General features: G+C 31.1%; 1 protein-coding gene across 3 annotated transcripts; it reads left to right on the forward strand.

The window, feature by feature from the left end:
- Positions 1-1,640: 1,640 nt before the first annotated feature.
- On the forward strand, positions 1,641-12,800 carry LOC145328978 (uncharacterized). 3 transcript variants are annotated; one of them, XM_080172966.1, is made up of 15 exons: positions 1,641-1,868; positions 2,363-2,433; positions 2,792-2,856; positions 3,131-3,218; positions 3,552-3,708; positions 3,818-3,973; positions 4,050-4,100; positions 4,224-4,289; positions 4,457-4,494; positions 4,671-4,725; positions 4,932-4,985; positions 5,494-5,525; positions 6,259-6,296; positions 11,849-11,996; positions 12,339-12,800. In XM_080172966.1, the coding sequence occupies exons 1-15, from the start codon at positions 1,837-1,839 to the stop codon at positions 12,452-12,454; spliced, it is 1,167 nt and encodes a 388-aa protein (XP_080029092.1). In that variant the 5' UTR covers positions 1,641-1,836; the 3' UTR covers positions 12,455-12,800. The 3 variants fall into 3 exon arrangements, with proteins under 3 accessions (XP_080029092.1, XP_080029093.1, XP_080029094.1); XM_080172967.1 differs by having other exon boundaries at positions 6,262-6,296; XM_080172968.1 differs by having other exon boundaries at positions 1,696-1,868; positions 2,363-2,427.
- Positions 12,801-15,813: the final 3,013 nt, after the last annotated feature.

The following is a 15,813-nucleotide window of genomic DNA, read 5'->3' on the forward strand; positions in this document are numbered from 1 at the left end:
AAAGTTTTTTTTAAGTGCCATAGCACTTTAAAAAATGTATTTTACTCACCATAGAAGCATTCCAAACAGAAAACAAGTAACTCTTTGTCCAAAATCAGGTCAGAAGCAGCATTTTATCATTTTTATCTGAAAAGGAAACCACATAAAATTAATGTAAAACCAATGAGACTAAACCTGCAAGATGTGTGCATCCATGTGGATTCTGTGAATGACTCAGCCAGCGCTAGAATAAAAATGGCGGATTTTTACCAGCAATGCGCAGGATCTGATCCCGGCATGTTCGCGGATTTTTCAGGGATTTCTGTACTTAGACATCTTGATTTTAATCTTTTTTTAAACAAAGGAATTGTAAGTATGCAATTGATCACGTAACAAAAAAAGTAACTTTTTTAAGAAGAATATTTTCTAAAATTTATGAAATGCAATAAAAAAAAAGAATTATAAAATGACAAGTTTTATAAGAAAACATAATATTTAAAAATTTTCTTTATATAAAGTACAAATTAATGCGAAGTATATTTTCTGCACTTGCAGCTGTAGTGTGCAAAGGGCCATTCATCCTTCCTCCAAAAGAAGAGAAAATTGAATATACGGGAGATTCCAATTCATAAATCTGCCAGCCTCCAAAATTTTCAGGTAAATATAGAAGAAGAAAATTTAGTCTTTTGAACATATAAAAAGAATAATTTGCTAAAGTAAAGATGTAAAGATATAAAATCAGCTGACACCAAGATTGTGGAAGTATGAATGGCCGAGGTTGCAGAACTGCAAATGCCTAACCTTGAAATAAATTGCAATATATGTGGCCAAGTTTTTTGCAATGTTTTGTAAAATTTGATAAATAGCTCTTTATTCCATTGTTGTAGGAAGTTCTTAGATTTTTAATAATTGAAGACTTTTGAACCTTAATCTTTAGAGGCGTCAATAGCATCTAGGTGCTCTGTATTACAAATGGAAGGTTGGGGAAAAATAATAATAGCCCAAAACCATTAAATTTAAAAACAATAGCTTAACAACTTCCAAAATTGGAGAACTCAATTAGTTATTGAAATCTTAACTGACAAACAAAAATCTTATGAGTTTCTATAATAGAATTGATATAGAGAACTTAAGGTTAATCCTTTATAGAAAATAGTGTGGCACTTCATAAGCATAAGGGTAACTAACCACTTGATAGCATGACATTTGTTTGGTAGTCTTTACACTACATTGGAAAGAAATGCCTGTCTTTGTATATGCAAATTGTTAAGTGCTTAGATACAATATACACAGGAAAAGAATTACTGTCACCATAAAAACTTTTGATTGTATAGCAATTTAGAGACGAATATGATTTTCTTCAATAAAAGCACCTTCATAAATATACATAAAACTATCATTGTAAAAAAATTTTATTTTAAACAGAAATGTTTAAATCTTATGAAAGAAGATTAAGGTTAGAAATTGTCAAAAAAAAAATGTTGTGTATTTTTCTTCTACTAATCAACTTAATTTCCCCCTAAAATATTGTAAAACTTTTTTCTCCTTTATCATTGCAAAAAATGCAATTAATGCAATGAAAAAATCTGGCCCCCAAATATTCCACCTGGCCACCAAACTGCAGAATGCAGCGCACTCTTTCTTCTATCTATCTACTCTCCTTTCCATAACAAAGTACAATTCTAACCTCTCTGCAAAAATCAAAACAAAAATAATTTGCGAATTAAATTGGCAGTGATTTTTTTTAACTGGTTGGATACTTTTTTATGAAATGACAATATTGTGATGTTAATGGTGAACCTTTTCTGTTTAAAAGAAGGTTTAAAAACTGAATAAATTTTGTAAAATGTGAAATAAATGGAAAAAGACATGTCCTCTAAAAATGGAAGGTATTTTTTACATTATTGGATATACAATGTAGATAAAAGCAAAGGCTCTCTGGTTTCAAATAACAGTGTTTGGTTTTATAGTTTAAAACACCTAGCTAATTTAATAAGAGAATCTTATAAAAAAGTTAAGTTTATTTAAATATTATAAATTGCTAAAATCAATAAAACTAAAACATTTTTTTATATTTTTGGTTTTACATATTCCACAATTCAAAAATTAGATGTCTCTTCAAATTGACAAAAAAACAAGGACAATCAAGAATGTATACATATAGCGCAGCCCAAACAAGTGAACATTTCTTAAATGAAATAATAACACTAGACTGTAATTATCAGTAAATATAATGTTAATGAAACAGTCAAGCAAATTCAAATCTTTTAAAACTAAAATTTGGATTGAAGGACAAAGGGTCGTGCTGAAAGATACTGCATTTATAGAGTTGCTACGGAACCAACAAGGACAAATAAATGCAAAGAATTTTGTTTTGTTTCAGGTCTGACATTGAGATTAGAATTACAAATCAGAAACTTATTGATACAATTGTAGAAAATCGTCTTGGTACTGGTAACATTTTTGCGGATTTAATAATATTTAAAATTTTATAAGCATTACTGGCAATCTTACTTGAATCTTATACCGTCCTGTTATGCATAAGTGTAGAGTTAATAGTTAGTCATTACTGAACACATCAATGAGTTATGGCTGTTCAATGGCTAAAACTTTACCATTACTATTACTTTCATTGTCATGTGTCTGACATTGCAGTAGAATTTAGGTCAGGAATATTACAAAATATCCCAGCAGGGAAGACAACTTGAACTAAGTTTCTGGAAATAATTAAAACTTAATATCTTTTATTGTATTGAGTGGTAGAATGTTAACTTTATCCTATAGCAATGATTTAAAATAAATTATAAAATAGATTACCAAGACTCAAATTGGAGTCCATCACAGTCTACAGATGACATTAGAAGACAAATATTCCAGGTTGTAAAATGTTATAATTTCTAATCAAATTGATATTGAAAACTTTTAACTAGTACATATTATTGATGTAGTTAAAAAACAAACAAGTCAGTTGTCAAAAAGTCATTAGATTAAAAAACAATAACATATCAGCAATGACCACTTTTATTTTATACTATTTCATTGTCATTAATATTGCCAAAAATGCTATTTAAACTGACATATCAAAAATGTGTAAATAATGATCATTTAAATTAGAAAAATAAACCATATGAAGTAGCCTATCCTGTTATAGACAGCAGCAGACCATGCTGACACAATTAGAAGATCCTACAGTTTTCCAGATGGAAGAGGAGATGGGTACCCAATCAATGGATATTCAGGTAATGTAATAATGAAACTTAGTTTTCTGATCCAAACATCCCACCCATGTCCATATAAGGAAACTATATTAGCTGGTAAAAGTGTCTACTAAAAAATGGCACAAATTAAAAAAACTTTTGACCTAAGTATCCTAATTGATTTCATAATTTCATATAATATCATGTCAATTGGAACAGTTTGACCAAACATGTGTCCCCTTTTATAGGAGACACTTTTACCAGCTTCAAAGACATTAGCTCAAGAAAAATCAATTCATAACAAATCTATCAATGTTTTTTATCAGAATATTTGACAACCCTAGTAATCAGTTCAAGTAAATCATTAATATTCAGACACACAAAATGGGTTCAGAGAAGCAACAAATGGATTTAGAGACACACCCAATGGCTACAGGGGGCCTTCCAATGGGTTTAGAGATACACCTAATGGCTTCAGAGATTCTAATGGTTTCATGAACACATCACAGACACAATCCATTGACTGGATATCAGGATTGTATTTAAATATTATATTTTGATAATACAATATGAATAACAGGATAATATGGATTTAATATTTTTTCTATCCAGAAATGATTAAGTTTAAATACATTCATTGTAGCCCATCAAAATGGAAGGCTGACCCACAGACCTATAAATGGTATCAATGGTGGCCACAGACCCAATGGCAACCACCGACCGAATGGCAATCACAGACCTAATGGGTTTCATCCAACTACCCAAGGATTGCTAGCTGTTACAAGACAGCCTCCAAGGTACATCATGGATAATTGTCTTAAAATGAACAATTTAAAATCCTCAACAATATCTAACTATGATAATCTAATTTAGACACACTCTAATCCCCAGTAGTGGATCAGCTTTTCACACCCCCTCACACAGGTAATCTTTCAACTGTAAAATAACCAACAAATTACAAGTTTATCCTATAGTTTTTTATCTTCCTAATAGTGAAAAATGTGTATATTATGTCAGTAACATGTTGTAAACATAATACTTATTCAGGGGCAGAAATGGTTCAGTTTCAGAATTTCCTGGCTCAAATGGGCATTATCCTACAAATCCTTTCAGGTAACAATATAAATAATTAATTTATATTGCAAGTCCAGGCTTAAACTGTGTCATACAAAGGACAGTAAAGTAGTAAATATTGTGATTATTCTCTGAACTTGGGGGCTTGGGGTAACAATTTTTACTCTTCCTCTTTCAACCAAATATTCATTTTTCTTTTTTCATAGGATGAGTTCCACTGGTTTTTCTGTACATCCAGAAATTAAGGAAAATTTCAAATAAGAAATAAATTTTTTATCTCTACAAGTTCAAATAATTTAAAGTCCTGTAGATATTCCCAGATAATAAGTGACATATTATTTCAACTAGTTTTTCTTTGAGTGTCATATCCCTAAACAGAAATATGACCAAATTGTTACAAATCTTTGAAATTTACTGCTCAGAATGATACAATTCAATTTGGTGAAATTTCTGTAACAAGGCTTAGAAGGGCAAGGTAAAATCTTTTTTAATAACAAAACCATTGATAAGACAAAAAGTATTGTTTTCTTCATGAAGTTGTATACTTCCCAGGATTAATATGAACCTTTTCTTATATTTTATTACTTTTTTTAAAATTACAGACAGAGACAAACTGTAAGAAAGGATAGGTATTTCTATTGTAGAATCTGGTTGGTGTATTAATTATTTTCTTATTTTTAGTCAAACCTCACCCATCAATCTTTCTCTAAACAGAAACCAAGAATCTATGGACAGGTATAATTCAGAGAGGAAAGGAGGGGGGAGTGGGGGATATTCAAATTCAAATTGTTTATTAGAGTCTTACAGCACAATTTCCAAATTTGTTGGATTAAAAACTTCTAGAAAATATTAAAAATCAACAATAACATTTTACAAAATTTTACATCAATGATGATGATTTAAAGAAGGGGAAATTTTGTTTACCATAGAACATTAATTTATTGTCCATTAACTTATCCCCTAAGATCTATATGTAAAGTGTAATGTTTAATAACAACGGGAACACTTATGTCCATAAACAGCGCAGCCACGAAAAAAGACAAATTCATAGTTAAGATGTTATAAACATTTAAGAAAATTACTAAAGAAAATATGTAGGTAGGTATACATAAGGAGTTGTGTATCAATGCTGTGACAAAGTAAAGATGATTCCACTAATTGTAAATAATGCCTTTTTTGAACAAATATTTAATAACAAAAAATCTTTGACTATAGAGAACAATAATATTAAATTCTTTTTTAGTGATTTTAATGGTTCAAATCGAGTTTCACCGGGTGAGAAAAGTTTCAAATATAGTAGTTTGATGTATGTCTGTGTGTCTAACATGTTCTCATAATTTTAAGATGAGCTTTGTAGGTTCTTAGCTATTTAGCAATAGGTTTATTACTTTTATATTTATTTGGTAGATATGGGAAAGTGTTTACAGACAGTACAACTACAGTACATAAAATTATTCAAAGATGTTAAAAATATAATTTCTATGAAATTAATATTATATCAAAAGGAGATATTAAGCAATAAAAGAATGTCTTTTCTTTAAATATTTCTGTCAATTTGATTACATAATTATATGGAAAACTATACTGCCTAATATGATCAATTTATTGTACTATGTCAACCTGTATTAACTTGAAACTGCTATTTTGTTTGTTGGAAAAGTTAGAGGCAGATCAGTTTATCTTTCAATACCATATCCTAGACTTGGATTAGATATTTATCACATCGTATTATAGGCAGCTTTCCACGGATATTAAAATGTATAATGTATATATAATTATAAGATTAAAAGCAGATTTGATATAGCACCGAGGGACCAAAAGCCCAGATTAACAAAACTGGTATTAATTTCCTTTTAATTTTCATGAAAAACTGTCTGTAATCGATGCTATACATGATTTTTCAGTATGACTGAGAACTGGTTATAATCCAGCGGATAATAATGGGTTTCGAAGCCATACTGGAAAATAGTTTATCTTCCAGAATAATATCCCTGTAAATATATTTCAGCAGAATCCAGAGATGTTTCAAGATCTTTAAGTATGGAGGTAAATATACAATTTGACCTATTTTTTAAAGTGAAGCTTTTCTAAAACTAGGTTTGGTCCGTCTGCCCGTTCGTCAGTGCCTCTTGCTTATTAACACTCTACAAGTGTTACTGTTCGTTTTTCCTAATTAGTTTCAAGATGAATTAGTTAGATATTCTATATAGATATAAAAGAATAAATGATCTATCTTTTAATTTGACCAGTGGCAACACACATGCACACACACAACGTAGGAACAATTTGTACATATTATTGATTAGAAAGTGTACAGTTTTGGTACTAAGGGGAAAAAGACATAGGTCTGCTATTAAGATGAACTTTTAATCTACTTATTTCAATAATTTTGATACAGGTATTTATTTTTTTCTTGACTTTAGCATAGCATTTGACGTTCGTATGGATTCGGAACCTTAAAAAGTACCTTTATGGGTTTTAGCTGTTTTTGCAAATACTTACGCCTAAAAATGGTCAAATGTGGCGTATGTTTTTTGGTGTAGGTATTACCACATAACCTACAATATATTTAATATTCATGTCAAGCACCTGACGTAGCAGAAGTAGGTTGATGTCAAATTACATAACAAAAGAATAGTTATTTCTTTCATCGTATTATAAACCGCTTTCCGCGGATATAGAATGTACGATTATAAGATTAAAACTAGTTTTTTTAGCCCCGAGTTGCCGAAGGCACGGGCTAAAAAAAACTGGTTTTAATCTTATGATTGTACATTTCTATATTCGTAGAAAGCTGGATATAATACGATGATAGACATAGTTTTTTCGTATGGATGAGAACCGGTTTCTTTCCACCGAATTCGAATGAATACGAAAAAAAAAATGTTAAAAAATCAAAATGAAAATATGTTTTAAAAGTGTTCCTTTCAATTATGACAGATTCAGTGTAACCTGAACTTAATTTTTTTTTAACAACTTAAAGTAAAGTAAAGTCTTAAACTAACAAATAGCTGAATTTTTAGGGGGTTAACATCATTTGCAGTCCATTGTTCCCTCCCTCCCTGTGAAACTGTGCGAATGTTGTTGCAGTCTCGCCATCCCAACTTTGCATATTTTTCAGACGAAAATTTTGTGCAAATAAAATAATTGTTGCGCGCCACGCAGGGATATAGAACAATGAAATATCATTTCTCGTATTCATTCGAATCCGGTGGATAGGAACCGGTTCTCATCCATACGAAAAAACTATGTCTAGCATCGTATTATATCCAGCTTTCTACGAATATAAAAATGTACAATCATAAGATTAAACCCACTTTTTTTAGCCCATGACTTTGGCATCTCGGGGCTAAAAAACTGGCTTTAATCATATAATTGTACATTTTATATCCGCGGAAAGCTGTTTATAATACGATGCGAGAAATAACTATTAATTTTCCCTGTCAAACCTAATGGATTTGTTGACATACAAATTCAAGGGTTTATGTTCATTTTAAGTCAATGAAGGAAGCAGCTTATAGTGCCTAATAAAAGATAACGTCATACAATAAAAATGACCAATGATAGGCCAGCACATTTAATTGACCAATATGGTAAAATGTATACTTGCCTGTCATTGATTGTTTGTATTTTATAACGTCATTTTTTATTAGGCACTATTAGCTACTTCGTAATTAAAATGAGTTATTATCCATCTCTTTTTCAGGGGGTTTCTTTCCCACTTCTCCTCTCATCTCCCTCATAATTATGACGTCACATTGAGCGACTTTCTCCATTTAGGCTACTTCCATTAAATAAACGTGGTTATGGATGGCATTTTATCGATATATCGTTATTCAATTTCCTCTTCTGTAGATTTTCATTCTTGGTGGACATGTTTGGACACTGCTAATTTGAATCAAAATTTAATAAAAGTACTCAAAAATCTTAGGCAACGAATGTCCCCACCCTCCCTGCAAAAATTAGAGTCACCTATTGCTATTGGCGTCGCCTATATTTGCCTTTAAATTTGGTGCATAAAATCTAGTGTCTATGTCTGCATGTATAGACTGTATTATGGGGCAGTGGCGTGGGGAGGGGGTGTGTCAACACCCACCCATGCCTTCCCACTTTATTATTCCCTCAATGTTCACACCCCTTGCAAATCCCTGTGCACGCAGTATCGTTATTGCCAACCACTTTTCTGTCAGTTAAAAATAACAATTTTAAACTTAAATTTGTTAAACAATACTTATCGTATAACTTTTATAATTCTATCTTCGTAGTTTAGCTACCAAAATAAATAAAAAATTACAATTTACTGTATAACATATCAAATTAACCCAACACAGCAAAATTGAAATAATTAAACAAAGTCCCCCTGTCTCTCTCTATCTCTTTCTCTCTCTCTTCATCTCTCCCTCCATATCTCTCTCTCTCTCTCTCTGTCTTTATCTCTCTCTCTCTCTCTCTCTCTCTGTCTGTTTGTCTTTTTTTTTTCTCTCTCTCTCTCTCTCTTTCTGTCTATCTGTCTTTTTTTCTTTCTTTCTTGCAATAAAATACAATGTCTAGTCGATGTTCACACAAAACCTCTAAAAAACTGTGAAACCGAAAAACAGTCTGATGTTTCTTTGTCTAAGTTTTACCTAAAATCCTAAGATTAGGATTGGTTTATTAAAGGCATATAAAATTATCATTAACATTATCGAACAGTAGCACGCCCTACTTCATGTTTAAAGAAAATTTTGGGGGTATACAAGTTTTTATTGAGTGGTCAAATTCCTAAATTTTAACAATTTTTCATTGACACCAATTTAATGTAGGGCATTTTTGGGGCGGTCTTTGTGAAAATTTTGGCTGACTTTAAGATTGATTATGTAACCAGGGAGCCAGGGAGTTGACAATAGAAGATTAATGAGCCTTTGTATAAAATAGAAGGAAGAAGGAGTTGTAAATCAAAAAATCTACTAAAAAGAAAAGGGTGATATCAATAATTTTTTGTAATTTTTCCAGAAATCTTGGGGGCTAAGCCAATTGAAATAAATTTATATACATTGCACCACACCCACACCAATTATGACAAACAAATTTACCCCTTCTAAAAATTTTAAGTATAATATTGTTTGTTCAACCCGACCAAGATTGGGTAACAGTACCCAAAGATTTTAAGCCAAGGAAAGAGTTCACAAAATCTTGGGCACCATTATAATCTACAGACTAATGTCCCCTCCCTCTATGTATTTACCTAACCTTTAACCCATGGAAAAAAGTGAGACTATTGTTGGTCTAAAAGAAAAAGGCATGCTAGTAAATGTGCACTGATTATAGTATCTTTAATTTAACTATAAACATTAATATTTATAAGTTTTAACAACTTGGTTACAATACTTAATAGTAATATGAAAATAGGTGTATTTTTGTCATCAAAACTGTGAATTTGACATCCTCATTGAATTTCATGGGTGTGAAATTGACAGTAAAACTGTGTTTATGACAGCAGTGAAGGTGTAATTTTGACAGTGGATAAAAAAATATTGCCAAAAACACACCCACTTTTTGTCAAAAACACAGTGGCTGTATTTTTGCTAGTGGTAAAAGTGGCAGCATCCCATCTTTACATTTTAGCAATTTTTTTAAAGATTTTCTTGTTAATTCATTAATTTAAACGTATATATCTGTGTGTGTGTTGTTTAAGATATATCTAACAGCTTGTTTAAGAAAATTTAACCAGAGTTTGCTGAAATGTAACATAACAATTTTCATCTGCAGAATAAGAAAATTTGTTAATTATCATTGGGGATGTAAATCAATTTGTAGATTAATTACACATATCCCCTGATAGCAGTAAATAAAGAGCCTGTGTATTGAAATTATGCAGGATTTAGGCTATTTCTGGACGACTTTTGAGAAAGACACAATATTAAATAAATATTTTTGGTTCGAACAAGCGTGGAAATTTTTGGTTTAATATAGAAACCAGTAAAATCACTTAATTTACTATTAGTTAATACTCCCCCCCCCCCCCTTATTTTATTAGGAATCTTATATATAGCCATTTCATAATTCTCGTTTACTTTTCTGCTGTTATTATATTAACATAAGGCAATAGTAATAAATCCATTACTAGAATAGCATTACATTGTTGATAAATATATGTTCATAATCTGTATGTCGACGTAGGTAGATCGTTATCATGTCGTTGACTTGACATATAGTGCAGATTAAAATGTCTACACAAAGCTTTTCTTGCTGCCCCTATATAAGTTGATCTTTTATTATTAAGGGGACATTGTTACTTAACTAAAGAATAAAGAGATTTTTTCCACTTAGAAACTCAATAAATAACCGTTTGAAAAATGTTAACCGCCGAAAAAAAGGGGTGGGGCCTTTAGCTTTGGTGTTGTCATTAGTTTAAGGGTTGGCAAACACCAGGGAATAAGGGATAAAACAACGGTGGATAAATTAAAGGATAGTTTGAACCAACCAATCAAATTTTATTAAAAGTATCCATATTTTTTGAGCCAATTAAGGAAATACCATAATTCTTAAATCTTTGAGTAGCAATGTAATTTACAGTCCAATCCCCTCCCAAACAATTTTAATAATAAATTTTCAAACTGATTTGATATAAAACTCTATAAACATTGAAAATAAATAGTAACTTCTGCTGCTATGTCTAATGCGTGACATTAATAATAGCGGGTAATGCCTTGGCCCATTAACAGGGGAAACTAATAAGTTTAGGAGGAAAATAACTAGTCCTTAAGTCATTTAAACCCTGGGGTTTCTAAAAACGTTCTGTCATTCGTTTAACTCACTCTATTCAAATAAATCACAACTTATCACCTATAAAAATTTACAACAAAAATCCATTAAAACAATTATTTGTGTTTATCTAACACATTACTAAATATATTTAAGCCAATATAAAATAGAAAAGGGCTGATTTGATTATTTAAAACATTCATGTTAAAGATAAGGATAAAGTAGGGATATGCTGAATTAAGAAATACATGTTATCTCAATTATGACTATTTGACTAGCGAAAAGGTTAGAGCGTAATCTCCTCCCCCTTTTTCAAGTTAGGGGGGGGGGAGGATTGATTGATGTGTTTTTAGTAGTGAAGCTACCCTACAATTAGGTTTTTTTCCTGACGTCCGTTTGTCAATATGTCACTTATAGATAGTTCAGTAAAGATAAATTCCTAATTTTTTGGTAGATTCTGAAATTTCAGTTTGTTGTTATTTTGTTAGCTTTTTTGCTTCGCTTCTTATAGATATGATTGTCCATATTTGATTTTTAATTAAAATTGAATAAAAAATTGCTTCAAGCCTAAATAAATAAACAAGACGGGTCAATGTCCCGACCCATTACAGCGTACGTATACAGGGTTATTTACTTGCTACACAACTTTGGGGACTTTATTGAACTTTAATTGGTTTGTTTAATAGGTTTAGTGTACAAACGTTTCAGCCATTGATTCTAAGCTACAGAATGCGTAATTTTGTGTACCATCATTGTGGATGCGCTTCAATGTATAGGTCATTTTCTTATCACTTTTAGATCTCTATATATAACACTATTTTTAAATTTTGTTACAAAATTCTTTTACTTAACAGGATGGTGATTCTCAAAGCACCCAAGAAAGTCAGAGAGGTCAAGACGACCAGGATCCTGCCAGAGCTAACCTGGATCCTGCCAGAGCTAACACGGAGCCTGCCAGAGCTAACCTGGAGCCTGTTCCTATGGAAGGAACATCAGGACAAGGTAAGCTATGCTACAGTAACCTAATTTGTAGATTTCCATTCAGATCTTGAAAACCTTAGGAGTATGGAATGTATAGAGCTTTTGAATCTTAAGAAAGATTTTGGCTATTTTGTTGGAAAAGTCTAATTTGAAATTATCATCCATGTGAGCAAGTTTTTGATTATTTTACTGGGGAGTAGTGATCAACCGTCCCCCCCCCCCCCTCCTTCCACTTAAAGAAATAGCCCACAAAGGAAGGCAAAGGCCAATTTAAGGTAAGGTAATATATCCTAGATTAAGCAAGAAGGGAGTTGGGAATAAATGGGTGAATTATTTCACAAAATCAACAATAACATTGTTTAGGAGAAGACGAAACTGGCGGGGAAAGTGGAAACGGGGGGCGCCAAGCCACGGATCAAGATTCCCAACAAAAACATTGGAAAAAAGAAATGGTTTCCAATATTAACCAACAGAAGTAACATAACTAAAATCACAACAAATGGTATTTTTTAAGAAGCACAGCTGGCTACTCTACAACCAAGGTTAGTCTGTACGTCGCCCCTATTTATTAGCGGATTTTTAATAAAGAAAAAGAAATCAAATTTACATTCTAATTTATTGACAATTAATTGAAAAGTTTCATTAATTTTGTCTGGTGTAAGCTGCACTTATCCTAATATTTAAAAGCCATTTTGCTCTAAAATTGTAGTCTTGGTTGGTTTCAGGCTATTTTACTGCTTTGCATCCCCTTTATGCTTGGTGCGCAGCTAATTATAAATAAAGGCCTACATAAAATGTCATAGCACAAAATGGAGAAATCGAAAATGTTCGTATGAAAAAAAAGATAAAAACCTCTTTTTGCATGTATTTGTAAGTTTGAATATTACTATAGATACTTTTATATTTAAGGATCTAATATAAGTAAAAATCATCAATGTAATTTTGTGATTAAGCTCTAAATTGTAAAATAATAAGGGAAAACCCTATAAAACCTCCTAGGATAGCCTTGGATATGGGGTTTCCTAGGTCTACATAAAACTTTAATCTTTATTCTTAAGTAAAATTTCTAAAACTTCTATGTAGCTGTGTTTAGTGACCTAGGAAAATTGGGAGAGATGTTTACGCTTTTGTCCTACCTGTTCTATTGACGTCATAGTAGAGGGAAAGAAAGGGGAATGGGGAAAAAAAAACCCTATAAAAGAGATAGGCTATAAGGTATTTCCTTATTCAAGGTAATATAAGGTATTTTTAATAGAATAGGTAGGCCAAAAGCAGTGACATTTATCCCAATTTTGCTGGGGCACATAGACAGGTACAACTTCTAGGATAATCTAGGGAATTTTATAGGATTTGTCTTTTTCCTAAACCCTGTTAAACCTAAAGGAATTGTGTTAACATCTAATTGGCTTTATACAAATCAATATGACACAATGTTAAATTTTCAAATTTTGAATTTGCCTCTAAACAGAACTAATCACGTTTGTCTAAGGGTATCCAATAATAAACCTAGATTTTGTCATAGAGACATCTGATTGGTTCATTTTAGCGGCAAATTGAATAAAGTTATATACAAATTGATAAATATTTTAATTATTTTTAATTCTGAAGTTGAAGTTTTTTAGAATCAACTTTCAAGTTTTTAAAGTTTTTAAAAGTTTTTTTATTAGGCATTATTTCATCTATTCTTTGTGTTTTTCAAAGGATCTAGTCAAAAATAAAAAAAATTTTGCTGAAAAAATTATTGTCTATTAATATTAATGATTTTTAACATGTATAACAAAAGTTCGTTCATCCAGTAGGAGGGTAGAATATGGGGTAAATGTTATTTTAGCCCGCTGCGAGTTTCCTTTTATTAGAGAACATGAGAATCTGGTGTAATATCCAAGTAATAATATATCCATTTATAAAATTAATAGTAGAGAAACTACTTTATAATTAACTAGCGGCTACGCCCCTAGAGGCCTCTAGGGGCATTTGAGGAGGAGAGAGTCGAATTTAATAATTCAATTTCTTATTTTATATTTTAAAAGAAAAAGTAAAAAAAAATTTTACGTTTGACGTTTGTTTTTCGTTGAACTCTCTTTCTAAAATTGAGAAATTTAAAAAAAATTTAATTTCTCTAGGGAGGGTGGTGGTACCCTCCCCCAAAATAGTTATAAACCTTCCCGGGACATATGAGAATCTACCCTGTTAAGGAGAATCCGATCGGTTCAGCGGTTAGCGAGATCCTTCGCTACAAACAAACAGACAAACAGACAGACAAACAAACAGACAGACAGACATCGTTCTACTTTGTATTATAGATGTATGTCAGTGTATGTTAATACAAAAAAAAGGTATCTCAATTTTGTTCTGTAAATTCTATAGCTATAAGAAAAAGGGTATAGTATAGAATAGTTAATATGCGTTTAATTATACTATGCGTTTGGTCAACATTAAGAACAGTTTGACTTAATAAGCGCATTTGACTGGATGCTTGCTCACAATTTAACGGAATATTGCGAAAGCTACTATTCCCTTTTTCAACATTGGCAGTCAGCTTTTTGTCTACTTATTAATAATTAGCCACTTATATGCCTCTCTATACATTGCTGCGCTACTTATAAACTTAATTATTATTAACTAAATATATGTAATTATTGTACTTTTATGTTATGCCTTATATTGCAATTGTAAATACAAATAAATTATATCAAATATAAATAAATATAGATTATAAGTTTAAAATTACTTTTTTTCTAAATTTCTAAATAATTAAAAATTCTGAAAGATAAATTTCTATGATTTTTGAAACAAGAAAAAAATCATTCATAGTATCGCAGCAAAAACAACACATGCAATTATACTGTAAAGTATGACATAAAAGAAACTAAATACCCGTCAAATATCAGTCCGACTGACAATCTCTGTTAATGCTTCAGAAGTCTTTATAGTAATGAGAATCTACATAAGAAATCAGACATCTATTTTTATAGATGCTTATAAAATCCCTTTTTAGTTAACATATTGGTACAAAGAGACTTACGAACGGACCTCAGTTTTAAGTTTTATACATACTTCGCTATTAAAAACGCCAATATTGCTTAATCAGTAGTTTTAGTCAGTAGAATTATATAATTATTCGCCTTTTTAGGATAAGTACTTTTAAATGATAAATTATTCAATTACCTTTTTACATAGAATAAAACTAAGGGGAACCATGTTAAACCTAAAGTAATAGTATTGACATGCAATTCAATATAGTTTTGTCGACACAAGGCAGTAAATAAAAGTGGTCATAGGTGACACAGTAATGGATGTGTGCAGCTATTCTAACAATAGGGTGTACCCTTATAATGGATATAGAATACGTGGATATACTGACAGGGGAAAATTTGTAGTCAATTTAGGTTGCTAATATGAACCTCATTTATTGAGTAGTTCGTTCATCCAGTAGGAGTGGATGCTATGAGGTATATGGGGTAGATGTGGGGAAAACGGTAAAAGTGTCTGACTATGACGTAAGTAAGATACCCAAACTAACATCAAACTCATATTCTGTGATTTATAAACAATTTGCCACAACTTGACTTTATTCTTGTATTTTTTGGACGATGGTTGATAAATTGATGTACATCCCATTCCCCAATGATGATAAACAATATTATACGACTTCTCCAGATTAAAAGAAAATTGGACAAGTTTAGATGTTACTAGTTTGAACTAACCAATCAATATTTATTAGAAGTACCCAACGTTTTTTAAAGAATAAATGAGAGAATGTGTTTATAAAACTTTGGGAACCAGTATAATTTACAATCTTAAGTCCTTTGCCTCCGTGTCAAATAAATATAAACAT

This window comes from Acartia tonsa, chromosome 9 (genome assembly GCF_053477335.1).
Source record: "Acartia tonsa isolate MP-2025a chromosome 9, ASM5347733v1, whole genome shotgun sequence".
Classification (NCBI taxonomy): Eukaryota; Metazoa; Arthropoda; class Copepoda; order Calanoida; family Acartiidae; genus Acartia; species Acartia tonsa.